Source organism: Xenopus laevis, chromosome 5S, assembly GCF_017654675.1.
Source record: "Xenopus laevis strain J_2021 chromosome 5S, Xenopus_laevis_v10.1, whole genome shotgun sequence".
NCBI classification, from domain to species: Eukaryota; Metazoa; Chordata; class Amphibia; order Anura; family Pipidae; genus Xenopus; species Xenopus laevis.
Genome location: NC_054380.1, coordinates 13,351,586 through 13,368,469, shown reverse-complemented (window position 1 = coordinate 13,368,469; position 16,884 = coordinate 13,351,586). Strand labels below are relative to the sequence as shown.

Sequence of the window (16,884 nt, the reverse complement as noted above, 5' to 3'; positions counted from 1 at the left end):
AGCAGCTCAGGATTCTGATTTCACAAAGATATATTTGCTGAGCTGCGTTGGAAAGCCAGAATAAAACATCACAGTTCTGCAGAGTCTACAGTTCACTGTTCTTTATGCTAATTCTTTCATTTATCTGCTCAGCAGAGCAGCCACTTAATGAGGTGGTTCACCTTAATTTAACTGTTAGTATGTTATAGAATGGCCAATTCCAAGCAACATTTCAATTGGTCTTCATTATTTATTTTTTATTGTTTTTTTTTATTTGCGTTCTTCTGCTGAATCTTTCCAGCTTTCAAACAGGGGGTCACTGACCTCATCTAAAAAGGAATGCCCTGTGACGAAGATGGCGTCCATGAACTCTGCTACGCTCTTCTGAAGGTGCGGGTTAGTATTCCTAGAGGAGACACTTAATCTTCTTTAGCACTGTGCTTGGGAGGAGGGGCCCAGCAGGGACTTTTGCCTAAAGGAAGGTTTAGTTCTCCTTTAAGCTGCAAGTCACTGTTTCCTCAAGAGACCTGCTTATCCTAAATTGCTACAATTGTTTATTTGCTTATCTTAAATAGTTACAAAAGTATATAAGTGCACCTGCCACATATTCTGGTCTCTCTGCCAAAAGTCAATTCAGTTTTAGAAACTTTGTATCTTTTTCTGGCAGCTCAGTGCAAGAGATCAAAGAGAAAGTCAGAACATTTTAGTAACAATCCTGGACCGTGGGCTGAGCTGTCAAAATTGTGACTGTCCCGCGAACAACGGGACAGTTGGGAGGTATACAAATACTGTTCAAATCACACCAGAAATATTTATGAAGCCAGACAGATGGACACATATTCGCAACAACATTATTTATGGGCATATTTATCAACGGTCGAATTTCGAATTTTAAAAAAATTTGAAATTTGAAATAAAAAAGACCAACCGAAACCCTTGACACAACTGAATAAAGGAAAGTAAATGTATACCACTTTTATTGTTCAAGAGAACACATCAAGTATTATGTACAACGCAGTGCATTAATTGTATAATTGTCATGTGAACGCAGTCAAGGGTTACACCCTACCGACTTTATTTTATTATTATTTTGTTTTTTCATTCTTCTTTCTGTATATTGTCTTTGCCTTATCTTTCTGAAAAAAAGAAAACCAAATAAAGAATATGTAAAAAAAAAAAAAAAAAAAAAGACCAACCGAAATTGTCAAAGGTTTTTTTTGGCTGAATAGGTCCGTTTTCGATAGAATAAGTCAGTATTCGGCCAAATTCTAATTGTACGAATCAAAGTAATTGGGCATTTGATCAAATGTGAATCAAAGTTTTTCCCAAAACAAAATTTTTCAAAGTCCACCAATTGACTCCAAATAGGTTCTAGGAGGTCCCCCATAGGCTAAAACTGAAATTCGGCAGGTTTTAGATGGCGAATGGTCGAAGTCAAATTTTTAAAGAGACAGTAATAAATTTCGATAGTCGAATCTAATTTGGACTATTCCCTAGACTAAATACACAAAAAATAGCTTGAAATTTGCATTTTTTGAATTCGAAAATTCACCTCGACCTTTGATAAATCTGCCCCTAACTGTTAAACTAGCAGCAGGGATACTGCCAGCACCAGTCCCAGAATGATTCACAGCTCCTAGAGTTGCTAACAATAGCAGAGCTCATTATTTGTGGGTTGGTTTGCAGCAGCAAATTCCATCCGTGGGAATAAATACCTTTCTCTCAAGATTACTGACTGTCTCCTGCCTTGACTGTCGGCAACCTGACAGTTTGGGTTTGTAAAACTCCATGTGGCTGTTATTGGCAGCATGTGACTCCTGGCAGAGTCATTAAGGGGCCGATTCACTAACTTCGAGTGAAGGATTCGAAGGTAAAAAACTTCGAAGGTCCCCATAGGCTTGGCTAACTTTTTTTGATCGAAGGATATTCCTTCGATCGTTGGATTTAAATCCTTCGAATCGTTCGATTTGAAGGATTTAATCGTTCGATCGAAGGAATTATCCTTCGATCGTTTGATCGAACTATCTGCGCTAAATCCTTCAACTTCGATATTCGAAGTCGAAGGATTTTAATTCCTAGTCGAATATCGAGGGTTAATTAACCCTCGATATTCGACCCTTAGTGAATCGGCCCCTAAATGTCAGTCAGCAGCCGCCCAAGCACATTCCACGTGAGCCAAAGTCTTCTATTTTGTCTCTTATGAGAAAGGAACAGGACACTATGCAATTAGAAAAAAACATGTTTTTTTATTACCGTACTGACTTGGTTTGATTGTCCACTAACTGACCCGGCCCTCCTTAGAAATAACCCAGATACTCTGTGATATCACTGGACAGGGAGAAAGAATTGGCTGTAAACCCTGATAGGAAAACACAAGTGGCTGTTGAGAGGCACTAGGGTAAACGGGTAGGGGATACTGGTGCAAAAATCGGTTAAATAAGAAAGTAATCGAATGCCAAACAAAAGTAGAATTATTTTCAAGTAGAACTGAAGGCCCACTGAACCCTCAACAAAAGGTTTTAAGGGCTCTAAAACCAAAAGATAAATTGATGTAAACTTACGCGGGTTCTTCCCTGACGACTTTTGCAATATATGTTTAATTTTTATTTGTATAGATATTTGCATTATAAGACTGCTAATACCAGGCTTTTGGGGTTACCCGAATACAGGCAGTGCATTTATGTAGTTCATCTCAGCCAGTTAGGGTCGCTGGGTCTTCAAAATGAGCTGTTGAGCTGAAAACACACGTAGCACAGGTATGGGACCTGATATCCAGAATGCTTGGGACCTGGGGTTTTCCAGATAACATATATTTTAAAAGAATTGTTCAGTGTAAAAATAAAAAGTGGGTAAAAATGTTTTCAGTATAGTTAGTTAGCCAAAAATGTAATGTATAAAGGCTGGAGTGACTGGATGTCTAACATAATAGCCAGAACGCTATTTGCTTTGCAGCTCTCTTGGTTTCCACTGATTATTTACCAGGCAGTAACCAATCAGTGACTTAAGGGGGGGCACATGGGTCATAACTGTTGCTATTGAATCTGAACTGAATGCTGAGGGTCAATTGCAAACCTCAATATCCTCCCTTAAAGTTGCTGACTAACTCAGAGTTAGAGAGCTGAAAAGCAGGAAGTAGTGTTCTGGCCATTAAATTGGTTCTCTGTTCACTCCAGCCTTTATACATTACATTTTTGGCTAACTAACTATATTAGAAACATTTTCTATTTTGCACAGCCTATCTATTTACCCAGTTTTTAGATTTGCGCTGAACTGTTGCTTTAAGTCTACTAGAAAATCATGTAAACAACTAAGCCTAATAAGCTGGTTTTGCTTCCAATAAGAATTAATTATATATTAGTTTGGATCAAGTACAAGGTACTGTTTTATGATTACAGAGAAAAAGCTTATTTGATTATAATGAAGTCTATGGGAGTCTGCCTTTCCATACTTCGGAGCTTTCTGGATAATGGGTTTCGGGATAATGGATGCCATACCTGTACTAAAACAGTTATTATCTTCAGAAACCATTACAAATAGGAAAAGTGCTCAGAGAATCACTTATAAGTTTATATCAATTAATTTTTTTTCCGGTTGAGATCCCCTTTTAGGGTAGAACTACAAGGACGACTAATAAGCATTTCCGGCGGATACAGTGTCGGACTGGCCCGGCGGGACACCGGGAAAAAACCCGGTGGGCCCCGACCCTCGTGGGCCCCCGCCGGGCCAGGCCCCCTCAACAGATATCTTGTTTTTTGAAATAAAAAAAAAAATCTTCGTCGATGCGCAGTGTGCGCATGCGTGCAGACGCAGCGCCGTGCGCGCGTACACACAGAGGGTGCCACCGTGTGCGCATGCACACTGAAGGGCGCCGCACGGCGCGTTGCAGCAGGGGGACGGGGGCCTGTAGGGGGGCCCTGGACTGGAGTCCCGGTGGGCCCCGGGCCCCCCAGTCCGACCCTGGGCGGATACGTTGCTGCGCGAAAACGCAGTCGTCAGGTCGAATGCAACGGAAAATGAGATAAGAAATACAAATGTCAGATCTTGTCGCATCGTTTATTCGACATGACTATCAGATGCAGATACCGCATGTCAGATGACAATTTGACACCTGGGTTTTGGCGCAGTGCGTCGGATCCGCTGAAAACACATAGAAGTTGTCTGTGTAGTTCTGCCCTAAGAGTATACTGTAGGTCACGTATTTGGGAAGGGCAAAGGATTTGGGAAGGGCAAAGGAGCTGAGTGATCTACAGTTCTATAAGAAAATTTAGAGAAAGAAATGTTGTAAGTTAAAAATGCTATGCCGTTTCTGAAATAGTCAAGTAATCAACACCTCCTCTCAGCAATATGTCTCTCTACATGCAGCTTTGTGTCAAAATCAGTTTGAAAGACAGGTAGTTGTAAGGCATTGTAAAGGAGCACACACCAATGTATATGATCTGACTCCAACGCAAAGCTGCACGTACAGAGACAGAGCACAGCAAGACCTGGAATTCCTGAATGAGAAATAAGGGGCTAATTTTTTGCCCCTTAGTGCACTTGCGCCAAGGTCATTGTAATTTACCCTATGGTGAGCATTGTGGTGCTCTCAGTGAGACCCATTGTGGTAAATGTCGTTTTCTGACCTGACATCACTTCCCATTCTGTGTAGGAAAGGAACAATGTTAGCCAAGGACCATTCAATGATCTCCCAGGCAAATGTTGCCTACCAGTCCCTATCTCATAATGCCGCTGCCATATTGAGTGTGGCACCCGTTGAACTGAATGGGAAACAATGTCAGTCAGGCAAGGACATTTAAAACACCTGAGAGCAACAAGTAAATCATCAACCAGAGCCTTAAACAGTCACAATTTGGACAGTAAAAAACTGAAAAAGAGTTCCCAAATGACCTGAGCAGAAAGTATTGAATTCTGTCTGCAAAATCCACAGTGTTGGTCCAAATGTGAAGTATCAAAGAATCCTTCCAGGTTACAGCCATTGCTGCTTTGTGCGTGCTACTCCAAATGTCTGTGTTCTAGATCATTCTAGCTTTTCTCATTTCCTTCTTTCTGCATTTTCTTTATTTTCTGTTTCTTAGGCTTTTGTGGCGGGAAGTAATGTGACACAGGCTGCTTAACTTTGATAGTCTTCTTCTCCTTTTTGGGTTCTTTTGCTTTGGGTGGCAAATTCTTTGTTTTGTTATTTACCCCAGTTTTAGTCTCTTTCTTTTTGGGTTGATTGACAACAGAAGTTTTGGATTTGGGGGGCTTTGGAGGTTTGGTAGTCTTCGGACTCTTAGTGGGTCGTTTGTCAGTGACTTTCTTTGCAGAGTTTTTCTTTAGTGGAGGCTTCTTTGTAATATACATTGACATGGTTGGTATCCTGGTTGGTTTGGGTGGCATTTTATTAGGCACTCTGGTTTCTGTAGGTAGCATTTTGGGTTGAACATGGGTTAGAATGCATGAAGTGTTAGATGGCACATTTGTTGATGTGGATGGTATTTTCGTGGCCCGTTTGGTTGATATGGGAAGTGTTGTAGTAAGTAACTTGGCTGATGTAAGTTGATTCTTAATGGGCACACTAGTAAGTGTGAGTGATATTTTTGTAGGTAATTTAATTGGCGTTGGTGATAGTAAAATTGATGTGGGTGGTGCATTAGTGGGTAACTTGGTTGGTGTAGGTGGTACTTTAGTGGGCAACTTTGGTGATGTAAGAAGTACTTTATTGGAAACCTTGGTGGTTATAGGTGGTACTTTAGTGGGTAACTTGGTTGGTGTAGGATGTACTTTAGTAGGGACCATTGTTTGTGTAGATGGTGCTTTAGATGGTAACTTGGTTGATGTAGGTGATACTTTAGTATGAGCTATTGTTGGTGTAGATAGTACTTTAGTGGAGACCTTGGTTGGTGTAGGTGGTACTTTAGTGGGGAATTGGGTTGGTGTAGGTGGCACTTTAGAGGGGACTTTGGTTGGTATAGGTGGTACTTTAGTGGGGAATTGGGTTGGTGTAGGTGGTACTTTAGTGGGGACTTTGGTTGGTATAGGTGGTACTTTAGTGGGGAATTGGGTTGGTGTAGGTGGTACTTTGGTGGGAAATTTGGTTGGTGTAGGTGGTACTTTAGTGGGGAATTTGGTTGGTGTCTTTTTACGAGGTGCCTTGGTAGGTTTAACACTCTCGTTGACAATTTCAAGAACAGTCTCTGGAATAGTTAAAAAGGAAAATACATTTAAATGAATGAATGCAATAAAAAATAAAGCAAACCATTGTTACACCATTGTGACTCTCGAACCAGTGTATCAGAAGCCAGAGAAGAAGCATGCAAGTCATGATGGGAATGGGTGTCTAGGTTGCAGGGCAGCCAACTCTTGCTACATCACCACCAGTGCAGAAATGGACAAATTCTGATGTCAAACTACATACTGTATATAAATAGCTATAAATAACTATTAAACCCCTGAACATTTATTGACTATATATCAGAATGTTGCATAGAATTAGACTTTCATTATACAAATATAAAATCTGGGTTGGAGTTCTCTTTTTAGCATTTTCATAACTTTACATTTGCACCGATCATCCCAAATTGTGCACCACAGCACTTTCAGGCGATAATTAATTGCACGGTTTCACCTGTAGTTCCCATTTATATCTATGGGGAGACCAACAGCAGCAATGGGAGACAGATCATGTAGCCTCCTGCCCTTGATTATCGCCCAGAAATACAATGGTTTTTTAAAGAATTGGCAGGGGGAATTCACATGGAACTTACTTTCTTTTGGAATAAAAGGAACCAGTTTGCTCCTGGTTTTCACAGGAACCGGTTTGTATTTACACTTTCCTGGAGCCGCTCTCCTGGGGGTGCCCAATAGAAAACAGAGGAAAACAATATTAATGGTTCAGTTCAAAAGCTGACTATATTGTAGCAAAATATACTGTCCATTACCGTTAATAATAGGAATCTAGACATTCTAGAAGATTCATATGCATTTAAAATGGTAAAATATTGTCTCTTTCATCTGCTTAGAAACACGAGGGGTCTCTCCTCTGCTCACTAACTTCATTTTCATAGCAGAGCAATATCACAAGAGTTTGCTCACTAAATTAATTTTCAGCTGCCTGTAGCCAGCCCACTCAAACAGCAGATGGCGCTGTACTTTCAGGTTCTTTATATTAGCAGTTGCTTATATCCTGAAATTTGCAAAGACTGCTTGTAAACTGCAACAGCACTCTGAGCAATCTTACATTACTTTGTTTATAGGATTTACTTTTCCTTTCAATGCTTTATTTTTTTTTTATTATTATTATTTTATATTTTAAATTTGCTAATCCCATAAACACAAGTGCTACAATGGGATTGCCTGCACTCCCAGAGCCCTGTACTTAACACCAGTAGGGAGCAGAGAGTTATTACTCCCCTGAGACCCTATGGGGTTGGTGCGAGCAGGTTTAGGCAGGGATCGTATTGCCTCTTCATTGGTGGTTCAGCTGTAGCAAGGCAACCTAGGGGGTTAAAACTGCTTACCCTCTTTCCACACCGAGCCAGTGGAGCAAGGGCACTCTACGTTTGTCCCACCCAGCATTAAGGAAAAAAATGTTGGTTGTCCAGCTTGAATTTAATTTCTGGTTCATGGCAGATATTGTGTTGATACATATGGTAGAGCAGCCTGCTGATTTTATAAGAATAATAATTCAAGTTTTTATTCAATAAAATCTTAATTGGGACTTTAACTGGGAGTGTATTTAGTGTCTGTGCAAATAAAAAAAGCTGCAGCCTTTGCACTACCTCACTAATTGTCTAAGGGGCCAATTCATTAACTTCGAGTGAAGCAATAGAAGAAGAAAAACTTTGAATTTCGAAGTGTTTTTTTGGCTATTTCGACCATCGAATGGGCTACTTCGACCTTCGTCTACGACTTCGAATCAAAGGATTCGAACTAAAAATCGTTGGACTATTAGACCATTCGATAAGTCGAAGTACTGTCTCTTTAAGAAAAAACTTCGACCCCCTAGTTTGCCACTTAAAGCTACCGAACCCAATGTTAGCCTATGGGGAAGGTCCCCATAGGCTTGGCTAAGTTTTTTTGGTCGAAGGATAATCGTTCGATGTTTGGATTAAAATCCTTTGAATCGTTCGATTCAAAGGATTTAATCGTTCAATCCTTCGACTTCGATATTCGAAGTCGAAGGATTTTCATTCCCAGTCAAATATCGAGGGTTAATTACCCCTCGATATTCAACCCTTGATGAATTTGCCCCTAAGTGTTGTTATTATTACTTACCTTGCTCAGCATGGTCATGGCAAATGACCAACCCCAAGCCCACAGCCCACCCACCACTCAGTCAATGCTGTATTCATGGGAAAGGCACAGTTCTTTATACTCTATTTTGGACTTTGCCCTTTCATTTGATATAGACAGTGGCATTCTAAGACAATTTGTAGTTGGTCTTCATTTTTTTTCGTTATATATGTTTTTTGGAACATTAGGGGGCACATTTACTAAGCTCGAGTTAAGGATTCGAATAAAAAAAAACTTCGAATTTCGAAGGTTTTTTTTGGGTACTTCGACCATCGAATAGGCTACTACGACCTTTGACTACGACTTCGATTCGAACGATTCGAACTAAAAATCGTTCGACTATTCGACCATTCGCCACTTAAAACCTACCGAGCTTCAATGTTAGCCTATGGGGACCTTCCCCATAAGTTTGAAATCCTTAGATCGATGAATTAAAATCCTTTGAATCGTTTGATTCGAAGGATTTAATCGTTTTTCCTTCGATCGATCAATCAAAGTATTTGCGGTAAATCCTTCGACTTCGATATTCGGAGTCGAATGATTTTATTTTCATGGTTGAATATCGAGTGTTAATTTACCCTCGATATTCGACCCTTAGTAAATGTGCCCCTAGATCAGCCCAATATTATACCTGAACTTCATTTAAATATAACACTCTCCCCATCATAAAAATAAGCATTCTCTGAGCAATGGGAACAAATATCCGGTACCAATAAATATTACAATAAGCCTTCCATCTAAGCACATTGCAATTTTATGGGATTTTGCATTACTGTTGATTTTCATGAGATTTTCAACTTTTTCCAGGTGACACTATTAGGACAAGTAGGCTCTTGGCACATAGGACATATTTTTCACTAGTGTTTTTCAGCCAGCTGAGAGGTACCCTAACATGCCAAATTATAACATTTTAGTGGAGCCTCAGCAATACAATAAGTATGTGGCCACATGTGAGAGGGACAAAAACACATAATACATGATTGTCAAGCAGCATGCCCTTCTTATTCTGATCCTGAAGTATTAGAAGTCACTGAGAGTCCCACATCTGACAAACACATTGAGTAATATCCAGGCCTATCTGCTCACCTTGAAGGATCCACAAGTTTATAAATCGACCCCTGGGGAGAATATGCGCTTGCCTGAGATGTAGACAGAAAGAGCAGTTCCCCTGCATAAGAGCATAAGTTGGGTAAATATGGTTAGTTCCATACAGAGGCACATTTATCTTGCTGCTGTACCTATTGGTGTTAGTATGTAAAATGTGAACATTCTAATATACTGACCATAGGCAGGTCTAGGTCTGTAAAGGTTCTAAAATTGGTCTAGGTCTTTGAAGGTTCTAATATTCTGGCTGGATGCAGGTTGGTCTAGGTCTGTAGATGTTCTTATATTTGGATTAGCTAGAGCTGGTATAGGTTTGCAAAGGTTCTGTTATTTTAATATGCTAGGGTTGGTTCTAATATCCTGATTTACTAGAGCTAACAAGAGCTGGTATAGGTCTGTGAAGGTTCTAAAAATTCTGAAATGATACAGGTTAGTCTAGGTCTGTGAATTTTTAAGTATTCTGATGGACGAAGTTGGTCTAGGTTCTAATATTCTTATTGGCTAAGCTGGTCAAGGTCTGTGAAGGTTCTAATATACTGGCTAGGTTGGTCTAAGTCTGCTTTGAGAAGGTTCTAATTCCTGAATGACTGGGTTGGTCTGTCAAGGTTCTAATACTCTGATTGGTTAGGATGTTCAAGGCCTGTCTAGGTTCTATTATTCCAGAAGGATACAGGTTGGCCTAGGCCTGCAAAAGTTTTACATTTCTGACTCGATATTCAAAGTCGAAGGATTTTACTTCAAGGGTCGAATTTGAGGGTTAATTAACCCTCGATATCCGACCCTTAGTAAAAGTGCCCCTGTATGTCTACTCTTTTTACTTTATTTGCCTACTCACTGCTAAGTCATTCAAAGCAAATGTTTCAATCTGGTAAAAAAAAAGGCAATGTTAATCATGTAATAATACAACACAAATAAGGGGCAAGTAAGAGAGCATTTCTCTAAAGTGTGTGAAGCTCCCCTGAGGGGAAATCCTTGAGTGGGGTGTATCATATCAGTCCAAAAACACACAACAAATAAGATCCATTCTAGTGCCACACAGTCACCGCTACATGTATAACTGTACCTGCTTCATCCTCTGCAAATGAGATGATGAATTTGCTGTACTTGTTGATTAGTCTTGGGAAGGCACAGATAGTAGAGTCACCCATACAGATATCTTGCTTTTTCCAGGTACCTGTGACCCCGTCTTCTTGCAGTGCCATAAGCCGTCTAAAAATGGAGGAAAATGAAACGTTCAAATGTCATCTTTGGTCGGCAATGTCTTAGACCAACATAGTTCACTCAATTGGCATTGTATGTTGGTATGCCCCTAGTTTCTTATTCAAAGTAAATTAGGTTACTTTTTAATGGACATCAAAAATGAAGTTAGATGGTAAGCTCAGCAAGCAAAACAGGGTTCTTTTTTATACGCTGGTGGTTCCTTAGCATATAAATCCTCTATCTAACAACTATTGGAGTCACCAGTATTGTACATGTCTCAAAACTATACAATTGTGCTGTTTTAAATAATTGTGTAATTTTAGGTAATTCTTCAGTCATTTGGTTACTAACAGTAGGTGTCAGTATATTACCAGTTTCTCTTCCACGTTTCTGCAAGAAGAATTATAAAAGTCAGACCTACAGGGAACTGCAATCAATTAAAAATGAATCCCTAACCTCTTGTTAGCTAATAAGATCCCTGGGGAATCCTCTCAGTTTTCCAGCTAATGTTATAGGGGAGGGTGAGCCAACTAGTGCCAACCAAGCTAGTGAGTAGCCTAAAGGGTCAGCAGGATGGTTTTGGGAACGGGACAACTGGCAATCTAATACAAGGCCCTTTTGGAAGAGAAACCCCTCATTTCTGTCTGTGGTCTCCCTTGAGTGGAACCAAATGCCTTTGTGGCAGATTTACTAAAAAGCGAAATGGCAGCCGCTAATGAAAATCCGGCAGAAATCCCATCCGCAGGGACATTGTGAATTTACTAACAGGCGTAGAGGACAATTCACTATCGAAAGAGACTATCGCTAGTGCAGCTTCGTGCCCTATCGCTAGGGAAATTTTCGCTCATGCGAACGATCGTCACTCCGCAAAAAGTGCAAAGATTCCATTACGTTACCCCTTTCACTAGAGTTTCCTTTTCCAGCTTAGACCTGGCAAACTGATAAGATGAAGCTACATCCTCCACAATTTTATGTCAGTGACATCATATCCTGTATGCCGAAAAGTTATTAATATGATAAAAAAAAAATGCTGGCATTTTTTCATATCTTAAAATTGGGTTGGCTTTAACTCGGAAGTAAAGTATAAAATAGAAAATGGCTAGAAATGCTGTATTTTGTATACTAAACATGAACATGAACTTACTGAACCACAAGCCTAATCAAACACATGATTTATGCTTTCGAAGTTGGTCACAGGGGGTCACCATCTTGTAATTTTGTTAAACATCTTTGCAAGACTAAGACTGTGCACATGCTCAGTGTGGTCTGGGCTGCTTAGGGATCGTCATAAATTATTAAAACAGCACAAGTCAAATAATACCTGCCAGAAGCTGATACAGCAAGACGGATTAATAATCAGAATAGGTTGAGTTCCAAAGCAGAGCCCTGTCATATCTGTTTTCTACATACTCACTAAGTCTTCTGCTTTTACTCTTATGGCTTTACATAGGGTAGTTTTGTACAGTTGTAGGCAGGTCGCCCGTAGTGTACTATGGCAGGAGTCGACCACTTCTAAAAATAAAGTTCTGTTTCTTTTCCAACTTCAATATGCAATTCCATTTAAACAGAAATAACCGAATATCCAGGTCATTCTAGTACATGGCCAATATTATCCAGAAGCCTAGCTGTCACTTACTCACAGTATCTTGTTCGGTATTACCTCTTAATACCAATGGGCCACTATCGATCCACCACCCCCAATGGGATCTCTATATCCCCACATGCCCTCAGCAACCCGACGCTCCTCAGTGGCGTCCCCTTGCTACTCAAGTAAGGAATTTCATGATGGTCACGGTCCCATAGCCCTTTCCTTTAACTATCCTGTTCACTATCGTTGTGTCCCTGACTGGTAGAGTAGATACCGGAAGGCTAGTTCCACTTATCTCCTGGTTGGGGCTCTTAACTGCCCTTGCTACCTTTTCCTATCTAGCTTGTACACCTAGTGCACACTAGTACATTGCTCTCCTTACTCTGGCTGAACCTACCGCTTAACTTCAGGGCTGGGCTTGTCTTCTCCAGCAGGTGTTCTTCACTGGACCATGCCCGCCGAACTGCAACTTCCCTTGTTTCTTGCCCCTATTTATACTTTTTCCCCCACCCCTAGTGGCCGGGGTAAAAATGACATTACTATACAATTAACAGGACCCTACTGCCATCTTGTGGACAAATTCTTAAAGGTCAATTTTCCAAACATTACAATTTTCGACATTCAAAATCCCTCATGCACACATAACAGGCATTTCACAATTACATTCTCATATACTGCACTTTTCCACATTAAAACATCTTTGCCCATCTTACACAGTTATGGGAAAGGTGCTCTGACTTGGAGCTTGAGGTATGAGGTTTGTCCTCCATATCTCCCAATTTTTTGTTATTTCTGTGCACTAAGACATCACATTGCTCGAGTTCTTACCCATTCATAAAATCTCCAAATATGTAGACACCATTCAGATTTGGGGATTCGCAGCCTCGGTAAACGTATCCACCAGTGACGGATTTTCCAACCTGGTGGCCATAGGCAAATATTGGCAAGATGTCATCTGGTAAAGGCGGAATTCACATATTGTTACTGTGTTGTATCATGTTAAAAGTTAATATTTAGCAATCATTCTCTCAAGGGTGCAACATACACCCCTCCCCCACATACATACATAGGGGTAAATTTATCAAAGAGTGAAGTTCCGCCACTAGAGTGAAATTCCGCAGCTCTCAATTAATTTCTATGGGATTTTGAAAGGCGTATTTATCAATGGGTGAAAGTGAAAGTTCACCCTTTGATAAATACGTCTATAAAAATCCCATAGAAATGAATGGAGAGTGGCGGAATTTCACTCTAGCGGCGGAACTTCACTATTAACTTCACTCTTTGATAAATATACCCCATAGTCTCCACCGGTACATACAATGGCACAAGTGACAAGAAATTTAAAAAGTTGTAAATGAAGTCTTATTTTGTGAAACATATCGGGGCATAAAGAGGCAACATGTGAATGCAGCAGTTGTGCTCTATCCTGGCACCAAGATGGCACTTTCCAATTATTACTGGCCATGTGCCCCCCTGTCCCTTTAAAGCCTGAGATTCATCATGAGCTGTATTTATAGTCCCTGTGATGATTACTGTTAATGCCTTTTTTTTAATATACAGCAGTTGCACACATAATGTAACTTTCAAATCATTCAATATTATTTATTGCTTGGTATTTTAAAAAGCCCTGTGTTATAGAAACCATATTAATTGCATGAGCTCTGGCATCCAACCAGTGTCAAGCCACGAGAGTGCCAGAGGGTGAAACTGGGGTCTACTCTATTTCATTCTTCTCTACTTTCAGTCTGGAGGAGCGCCACCATGTTGGGTTTCTCTGTCACACGTCATTTGTTTGAGAATATTGGCCTGTTGGCAACGTCATTACAAAAGGGCCCTGTTAGTTCACTGATATTATAAACACCAGCCTTGGCAAGAGATGCGGCACTGGCATAATGTCTGTATTTATCTTCCTCAATACTTATGCCTTTGTAAATAAACCAATGCAGAGATGTTTTTCGGAGCATGCAGCCTGGTGATGTGCATATAATGGGGCCACACAGAACAGTAGATGCAGGTTAGAAGAGTGTGGGAAACCTTCTTAACAGTCCAAACATTCACCTCTTACCTGTGCAGGTAGCACAGCAGTGATTATATTATCAGTGAGGGTAAGGGAGTAAACTGTGGCTGTGGGATAGCAGGTATAGTAGGGAGAGATGGTGTCTATAGTAACAGTGGGATAATAGTCTCTGGGAAGGGAGTGTGACTGGGGGATAGCAGGTATAGTAGGGAGAGATGGTGCCTATAGTAACAGTGGATAATAGTCTCTGGGAAGGGAGTGTGACTGTGGGATAGCAGGTATAGTAGGGAGAGATGGTGCCTATAGTAACAGTGGATAATAGTCTCTGGGAAGGGAGTGTGACTGTGGGATAGCAGGTATAGTAGGGAGAGATGGTGTCTATAGTAACAGTGGATAATAGTCTCTGGGAAGGGAGTGTGACTGTGGGATAGCAGGTATAGTAGGGAGAGATGGTGTCTATAGTAACAGTGGATAATAGTCTCTGGGAAGGGAGTGTGACTGTGGGATAGGCAGGTATAGTAGGGAGAGATGGTGCCTATAGTAACAGTGGGATAATAGTCTCTGGGAAGGGAGTGTGACTGTGGGATAGCAGGTATAGTAGGGAGAGATGGTGCCTATAGTAACAATGGATAATAGTCTCTGGGAAGGGAGTGTGACTGTGGGATAGTAGGTATAGTAGGGAGAGATGGTGCCTATAGTAACAGTGGGATAATAGTCTCTGGGAAGGGAGTGTGACTGTGGGATAGCAGGTATAGTAGGGAGAGATGGTGCCTATAGTAACAATGGATAATAGTCTCTGGGAAGGGAGTGTGACTGTGGGATAGTAGGTATAGTAGGGAGAGATGGTGCCTATAGTAACAGTGGGATAATAGTCTCTGGGAAGGGAGTGTGACTGGGGGATAGCAGGTATAGTAGGGAGAGATGGTGCCTATAGTAACAGTGGATAATAGTCTCTGGGAAGGGAGTGTGACTGTGGGATAGCAGGTATAGTAGGGAGAGATGGTGCCTATAGTAACAGTGGATAATAGTCTCTGGGAAGGGAGTGTGACTGTGGGATAGCAGGTATAGTAGGGAGAGATGGTGCCTATAGTAACAGTGGATAATAGTCTCTGGGAAGGGAGTGTGACTGTGGGATAGCAGGTATAGTAGGGAGAGATGGTGTCTATAGTAACAGTGGATAATAGTCTCTGGGAAGGGAGTGTGACTGTGGGATAGCAGGTATAGTAGGGAGAGATGGTGCCTATAGTAACAGTGGATAATAGTCTCTGGGAAGGGAGTGTGACTGTGGGATAGCAGGTATAGTAGGGAGAGATGGTGTCTATAGTAACAGTGGATAATAGTCTCTGGGAAGGGAGTGTGACTGTGGGATAGCAGGTATAGTAGGGAGAGATGGTGCCTATAGTAACAGTGGATAATAGTCTCTGGGAAGGGAGTGTGACTGTGGGATAGCAGGTATAGTAGGGAGAGATGGTGTCTATAGTAACAGTGGGATAATAGTCTCTGGGAAGGGAGTGTGACTGTGGGATAGCAGGTATAGTAGGGAGAGATGGTGCCTATAGTAACAGTGGGATAATAGTCTCTGGGAAGGGAGTGTGACTGTGGGATAGCAGGTATAGTAAGGAGAGATGGTGCCTATAGTAACAATGGATAATAGTCTCTGGGAAGGGAGTGTGACTGTGGGATAGTAGGTATAGTAGGGAGAGATGGTGCCTATAGTAACAGTGGGATAATAGTCTCTGGGAAGGGACTGTGAGTGTGGGATAGCACACTCGCCGCGACTTTTAAGCCGCAATCGCTGGGGAAACTATTGCGCTGGCGTCTATGGGGAATCGCGAAAAATCGCCAGCGTAAAAACACACGCGGCGATCTTTTCTCTACTGTCGCTCGAAATTGCCTCGCTAGGCGATTTCGAGCGACAATAGAAAAAAGATCGCCGCGTGTGTTTTTACGCTGGCGATTTCCGCGATTCCCCATAGACGCCAGCGCAAAAGTTTCCCCAGCGATTGCGGCTTAAAAGTCGCGGCGAAAAGTCGCCGCGAGTCAAATCGCGGCGCTATCGCCTAGTGTGGCCTTAGCCTAACAGTGGATAATAGTCTCTGGGAAGGGAGTGTGACTGTGGGATAGCAGGTATAGTAGGGAGAGATGGTGTCTATAGTAACAGTGGATAATAGTCTCTGGGAAGGGAGTGTGACTGTGGGATAGCAGGTATAGTAGGGAGAGATGGTGCCTATAGTAACAGTGGATAATAGTCTCTGGGAAGGGAGTGTGACTGTGGGATAGCAGGTATAGTAGGGAGAGATGGTGCCTATAGTAACAGTGGGATAATAGTCTCTGGGAAGGAAGTGTGACTGTGGGATAGCAGGTATAGTAGGGAGAGATGGTGCCTATAGTAACAATGGATAATAGTCTCTGGGAAGGGAGTGTGACTGTGGGATAGTAGGTATAGTAGGGAGAGATGGTGCCTATAGTAACAGTGGATAATAGTCTCTGGGAAGGGACTGTGAGTGTGGGATAGCAGGTATAGTAGGGAGAGATGGTGCCTATAGTAACAGTGGATAATAGTCTCTGGGAAGGGAGTGTGACTGTGGGATAGCAGGTATAGTAGGGAGAGATGGTGCCTATAGTAACAGTGGATAATAGTCTCTGGGAAGGGAGTGTGACTGTGGGATAACAGGTATAGTAGGGAGAGATGGTGCCTATAGTAACAGTGGATAATAGTCTC

General features: G+C 41.5%; 1 protein-coding gene across 4 annotated transcripts in view; it reads right to left on the bottom strand.

The window, feature by feature from the left end:
- Nucleotides 1–4,018: 4,018 nt before the first annotated feature.
- Nucleotides 4,019–16,884, bottom strand: part of hhipl2.S (HHIP-like 2 S homeolog) — a 31,027-nt gene continuing 18,161 nt past the window's right edge. The window contains exons 5-10 of one of the 4 annotated variants that reach the window (XM_018264221.1): nt 12,974–13,100; nt 10,421–10,566; nt 9,340–9,421; nt 6,726–6,808; nt 6,040–6,155; nt 4,019–5,973 (exon numbers count right to left, since the gene is read on the bottom strand). In XM_018264221.1, the coding sequence (XP_018119710.1) occupies nt 5,002–5,973; nt 6,040–6,155; nt 6,726–6,808; nt 9,340–9,421; nt 10,421–10,566; nt 12,974–13,100 (1,526 nt within the window). In that variant the 3' untranslated portion in view covers nt 4,019–5,001. 4 annotated transcript variants of the gene reach the window in all.